Below are 6,805 nucleotides of genomic sequence, written 5' to 3'. Positions count from 1 at the left end.
ACTAAAAATACAAAAAATTAGCTGGGCATGGTGGCGCGTGCCTGTAGTCCCAGCTACTCAGGAGGCTGAGGCAGGAGAATTGCCTGAACCCAGGAGGCGGAGGTTGCAATGAGCCGAGATCATGCCATTGCACTCCAGCCTGAGTAACAAGAGTGAAACTCTGTCTCAAAAAAAAAGAAAATAATGTATATTCTATAAGTACTGAGTGGAACATTTTCAGTATGCCTATTGGTTTAAGTTTGTTAATTATTCTATTCAAATCTACGGTATCTTCACTGCCTTTTTAAAATCTGCTTAATTTATCATCACTTACTAAGATAATTGTTTTAAAAATCTTCCATTCTGATGATATATTGTCGATTTCTCCTTGTAATTCTGTAAATTTTTGCTTCATATATTTTAAGGTTGTGTTACATAGGCATACAGATTTTGACTTTTTATATCTTCTTGGAACATTGGACCTTTTGACCAAACATTAAATATCTTCGTTATCACTAGCAATATTTCTTGTACTAAAGTGTGTTGTGTCTTATATTAATGTAGCTAAACCAATTTTTCTTTGGTGGTATTTGCTTGGTGTATGTATCTCTTTTTATATTTTGGCTTTCAACCTTGCTGTGCCCTTACATTAGAAGACATTTTTACAATCAACATAGAACTGATTTTTTAAATCCACGTTAGCAATACACATTTTTTTAACTGGAGGGTTTTGATCATTAACATTAATCATGGTATAGTTTAATTTAAATCTATCATTTTATTATGTTCGTTTAGTTTGCTATTCTTTTTCATTTGTTTTCTTCTTTGTCTGCTTTGGGATATAATTTTTTATACTTTCTTTTATTTTCTTTATTCCATTTTTCCCTCTGCTACTTTGAATGTAATACCATATAGTTCTACTGTTCTAACAGTTACCACTGCTTTTTTAATAAGCATATCCTTAAAATAAATAAATTTATCTCTATTTTTAATCTCTTCATAATGAATAAAAGACTTTAGAATAGTTTGATGTCTCCTGTTCATCAATCAAATTATATTCTATCTTTTCAAGTAAGTTAGACTGTGCTCTATTATTTATTTAAGCCTCATGAATTATACATATATACTGAATGTTTATTTAGATTTACCAACATACTTACCATTATCGTTCTATAGTCCGACATGCCACTGAGGTATATCCATTAAGTTCCTTTAGTAAAGGTCTATTGATGAAGTGCTCTCATTCTTTCTATGTCTGAAATGTATTTATTTTGCTCTTGTTCTTTAAAAATAGTTTTGTGGAGGAGAGAATTCAAGATAACATGAATTCTCTTTGATTACTGAAAATATTATTCTATTGTGGCCTGGCTTTCATTTTTTGTTGCTGAGTCATCAGTTATCAGTCTAGGTTTTTTTGTTTGTTTTTGTTTTTGTTTGATATGTGTGTTGTTGTTGTTTTAAGAAACTTGTCTTTGCTCTTAAGCTAATTTTAAGATTATTTTTTCTTTTTGGTAATCTGTAGTTTCATAGTGAAGTATTTATATGAGGGTTTTTTAATATTTATTCTGCCTGGGATTTGTTGAGCTTTCTTGACTTTACATTGAGTGTCTTTCAGCAATTCAAGAAAAGGCTTAGCCAGACTCTTTTCAAATGTTGCTTCTTGCTTGTACTATTTTGTTCTTCTGGTGCTTTTGTTATACTTACATGTGATGTTTTCATTATCTCCTGTCTTTTAGTGACTTGCATATTTTTCCTTTTTTCTCTTTCTACCCTGCAGTTTGGAAACTTCTCCACATATATCATATGGCAGTCTAATCCCCTTTCAGCTTCGTCAGAATCTTCAGTGTAATCCACTCACTGAAATTTAAATTACAGTTATATTTTCCATTTTTAGATCTTCTACTCAGTTATTTTATAATTTTGCTTGCTTGTTTTTATTCCTTGTTATTTTTCATATATTAAGCTTTCTCTTTTATTTACTTTTTAAGTTTTAGAATACATTTATTAGAGTATAATCTTAAGATAATTTTTGATTTGTCAACTTAAAAATGTTTGATTCTTCCTGCCATATAGTAAAGTGATATAAAGGCCTACTGAAAATTATTTGCTTCTTTCTCCTGGAATTGTCCATCAACATATGATCATTTTTGTATTGCCAGCAAACACCTGCTAGAAGCTTTTTTTATGCTTCTTTTCACAAAGCAATGCTATCACAAGCCATAATTCTCATGTAATCTACTTCATAAATTTTGCCACTTCTCTGAAGCACACTATCACAGATTTCTAGAGTGCTCAGAGAACCTCTGAAATGGCCTCCATTCTTGACTCTGTTACAATGCTGGATTTATGCTTGAACATACAGGTCAAGCTGGGCCAGGGCCAGGACCAGGGCCAATAACCTGTCAAGACTGTAAGAACAGATCAAGGCTTCTGAAAGCTGGTTCCTAAAGAAAGCATTTCTGTATAAACTGATATGTCCTGTTTAACAGGAATAGGTTGTTTTTTGGAGTCAGTCTTACATTGATGTCTACCAAACTATACAGGAGTCACTTTCTCCTTCTCTGTGGGACAGAAACAATAAAGCAATGCACCAAATAAAGGACCCTTTTGTCTTTTAAACAGATCACATATTGCAACTTTATATTCTGCATCTCAATCCCACTGTCTGAAATCTTCACAGGTTTAGTTTCACTGTTTCTGCTGACTCCCACTCATGGTGACTTTTTTTCTTGTGTATTTTGTGATCTTTGATTGTAAAATCATATCATTTAGAATTTAAGCCTTGGTGAATCTTTTGAGAACTAGACTGTAGTTGCCTTCCTCCAAAAGATTTGCATTTCCTCTGCCAGTGATCAAGGAACTCTACCAACCCTGGGCCATGGAGACTGTTGCCCTATAGTGGTCCATCAATGCCAAGGTCAAGACAGGCAAATTTCCTCAACATCCCTTTCTGCGCTGCATATTTATTTTTGCTCATCCTTACAGTGTCCCAACTTTATGTGCAGCCTCCTATTACCCTTCTCACTTAATGTGGTCCCTAGACTTAATTACTAGTCCTTCAGGTCTCACAAACAATTAAATAGAAACCTACAGGGTCTCCAAGTTTCAGAAGAAGCTCTCATTTGGAAGCCAGCACCAGATCCTTTTTACCTCCCAGGTTCTTGCTTTGACTACATTTTCAGCCCCCAGAGATTCCTTAATTTCATGCTACCTTAGTGATGCATTTTTAAATGATTTGGAAATACTTGCTTAGACATTTCATTGTTTTATCAGAAAAGTTACCCATATGATTATGTAAACTAAACAATTAGAAATGCAAGTCCACCATTTTCTAATTCAGGCTTTTGCCATGTCACCCCATTGAAGTTATTCTTGTTACACTCGCCAGTGAATTTCGTATGGTCAAATTCAGTGGAAGTTACCAGTCTTCATCTTACTTTTACCTCTCAGCAGTACTGAGCACAGCTGATCCTCCCTGCTTCCCAATTCCTCACTTTTCTTGCATGCCTTTCACATCACTGTCTATTTCTTCTTGGTCTCTTTTACTGGACTCATCTCATCATTTAGGCCTCAAAATACTGAATTTTCTGAAGCCTTATCTTGGACTTCTTTATCTGCTTTCGTTTTTCAGGTGATACCCAGCCCCATGCTTTTAAAACATCTCTGTGCTGATAGTTACTAAATGTGGCTTTTAAGCCCCTTGTCTCAGGAAATCCAGATTTAGATTTGGCTACCTAATAAATATCTCCTTTACCTGTCTAGTGTCTGAGAGGCATCACAAACCTAAAATGTTTAAGATCTATTCCTCTCCCTTTCCCCACCAAAAACATTAACCTTCCCCAATTATTCCTCATATCTTTAAAGGTCATCATCATTGACATCATTGCCAGGAGTCATCATCAATTTCTCTCATTCCCTTATACCTCTTTTCCAATCCATCAGAGTCCTATTGGCTCTACATGCAAAATTATCTTGACTCTGCCCACTACTCACATTTACCATCCAGGTCAAAGCTAATATCTGTCACCTGGACAAGCACACTGGTCCCTAACTGCCCTCCTGGCTTCCATTCTTGTCCCCCCACCACCAATGCCACTGTCACCAGCACCACCACTTGCAGCTAAAATCTCTTCTCCAGGCCCAGATCTTTTTGAGGAAACAAATCAGATCATGCATTCTCCTACTCAGAATCCTTACTCTTAGAATAAAATCTGGACTTCTTGCCACAGCCAGTAATGCCCTACATGGTCTGGCCCCTCACAAATCCTCTGACCTCTCCTTCCTCTATGCCTTCTCTTATTCCCCTTAGGCTTTTGCCACCCTGACTTTTTCCATTTTCCTTAAACCAAACTTTATCTAACCCAGTGCCCTTGCTCATGATGTTCCCTCTGTCTGGAATGCTCTTCTCCGATTATTTCTGTGGCTCATTCCTTTACATGATTGCTCAGTATCACCTGCATAGAAAGGTACCTCAGAGAGAATAATCTACTCCATCTCTAGTGTCTGTCCCCTTATCCTGACTTATTTTTTCATTAGCACTCATTACTATGTGAAACTGTACAATTTATTTCATCACTTTTTTCTTTTTACTTTTTCCACTAGAATGTAAGCTTCATGACGGCAGGGTCTTCATTTCTCTTATTTGTCATTCTATTGTCGATTGTAATAGACACTCAATAATTCTGTTGAATTTTTTTTTAATGAACCTATTTGAACTTTCAGAATAATCAGTGAGATAAATGACTTTTCCAATCTTATAGACGAGGAAACTTAGGCTCAGAGGTGGCAAATGGCTTGGCCATGGTCACATGTCTAATAAATGTGAAAATCTAACTCAAATATGTGTGACATTATAGGCCATAGTATTTTATTATTTCTTAATTTATCTTCTAACTTTCTGCTTTGAAATAATTTCAGACTTAACAAAAAGGAAACTTTACAAAGTTTCCAGGAATTTAATATTAATGTAGAAGTTGTAAACGATCTATTGATCTTATTCAAATTTCATAAATTGTCCCACTAATATTCTTTTTTCCAGCCCAGGATTCTATCCAGATCACACATTACGTTTAGATGTCATGTCTCCTCCTGAGTCTCCTCCATCGCAGGACAGGCCTCAGTCTTTGTCTTTCATAACCTTGACACTTGTGCAGGAGGCCATATTCTTAAAATCAGGGCATAGTCTATGCAGAGTGCTTAGCATGTAGTAGGATTTTCATAATGATAGATATTTTTGTTGGGGAAATCAATACATCCTCCTTATGAAGAGTAGAACGAGAATGGCTCCTTTTGCTCTGTTTGTGTTGATTAGCTTGGCTGACCTTGAAGCATTTATAAGGAACAGTGAGAGCGGCTTACTCAAGAAAGTTGAAAAAGGAGATTTCCAAGGCTTGGTTGAGATCATGGGACACCTTATGGCTGTTAAAGAACGGCAGAGTAACACTGATGAGATGTTCGAGCCCTTAAAGCAAACTATTGAATTGCTGAAGACCTATGAACAAGAATTGCCGGAAACAGTGTTTAAGCAGCTAGAGGTCAGTTCATATATGTCTTCTTTATAAAAGAAACAGAGGAAGCATTTTAGGATTTCAGAAGGGGTAAAGTGGGGTCCAGCAAGTTAAAAATAGGGCTTCGAGCTGACTCAAGATCCATGTTTTGGAACTGTAATGTGTGGCATATTTGTAATGTCTAGAAAGTTCTGGGAACTCAGTACATATGGGAGAATGCAATGCTGGAGATATGTGGGAGAATAAACATGGATATTTTTTTTTCCATAGAAATGAACCAATGTTTCGATTGAGAGAGGAAAAGAAAGCAGATCTGAAAGATGTTAAGATGGTCCAAGAGGAAGTGTGGGACATAAAAGAAAATAACCAGGCAATCCTGAATCCTGAAGAATATAGAAAAGGGAAGGGGTTAATGTAGTTTTAGTAAAAATAGATTACAAGCAATAGAAACCAAAGATTGTAGAAACATCTTCCCTTAAAAAAAATCTAAAAGTTTCTTTACATTCTAAGTTTTCACAAATTTAGAGGGCCAGTGGCTGAGAGCAAGAAAATTAGTGTTGAGAGCAGCTGCAGAAGGAAGTCAAGGAATAGTGGGTAGAGAGCAGATTGTAAGGAATGGGAAGATGACACCACCACATCTTCATACCGTCTTGTAGCACAAATGGAAGCCATCTGGGCTCTGCCAGCTCAGGACTATGGGAAAGGAAAGAGCACCATGGGAATCTGATCACACTGAGGTCTCCTTTGCAGGAGCTGCCTGAGAAATGGAACAACATAAAAAAGGTGGCCCTTATTGTGAAGCAACAGGTGGCCCCACTGCAGGCAAATGAAGTGACACTCCTCCGCCAGAGGTGCACAGCCTTTGATGCAGAACAGCAGCAATTCTGGGAGCGATTCCACAAGGAAGCCCCCTTCAGGTATGGGTCAAATACTGCTACCTCTCTTTCTCTGAACATTGCAGTCTTTGAGTCATGGGTAATCTTTCTGTTGAGCGTGCGTATTTTCCAGCACCTGCAGACCCGTTAGTAATCTTCCCTCCCATTTAAGACCTTTGGTTGAAACGTGGTGCTAATGTGGACCAAATCCTATCTTGACCTATATGAAATGGCCAAGGATTGTAGAAACATCTTAACTTAAAAAAATTCATGGCTGGGCGTGGTGGCTCAAGCCTGTAATCCCAGCACTTTGGGAGGCCGAGGCGGGTGGATCACGAGCTCAAGAGATCGAGACCATCCTGGTCAACATGGTGAAACCCCGTCTCTACTAAAAATACAAAACATTAGCTGGGCATGGTGGCGCGTGCCTGTAATCACAGCTAC

General features: G+C 37.2%; 1 protein-coding gene across 6 annotated transcripts in view; it reads left to right on the top strand.

Annotated features, from left to right (window-relative positions):
• The window catches only part of DNAH9 (dynein axonemal heavy chain 9), a 367,598-nt gene that overhangs the window by 68,196 nt on the left and 292,597 nt on the right, over nt 1-6,805 (top strand). For all 6 annotated transcript variants that reach the window (XM_017531396.2, XM_017531398.2, XM_037739576.1 and 3 more), the window contains 2 exons: nt 5,291-5,513; nt 6,237-6,403. In XM_017531396.2, coding sequence (XP_017386885.1) covers nt 5,291-5,513; nt 6,237-6,403 — 390 coding nt within the window. The remainder of the gene's footprint in view (nt 1-5,290; nt 5,514-6,236; nt 6,404-6,805) is intronic.

This window comes from Cebus imitator, unplaced genomic scaffold (assembly GCF_001604975.1).
Source record: "Cebus imitator isolate Cc_AM_T3 unplaced genomic scaffold, Cebus_imitator-1.0 Scaffold72, whole genome shotgun sequence".
Lineage (NCBI taxonomy): Eukaryota > Metazoa > Chordata > Mammalia > Primates > Cebidae > Cebus > Cebus imitator.
This window is presented reverse-complemented; position numbering and strand designations above follow the sequence as displayed.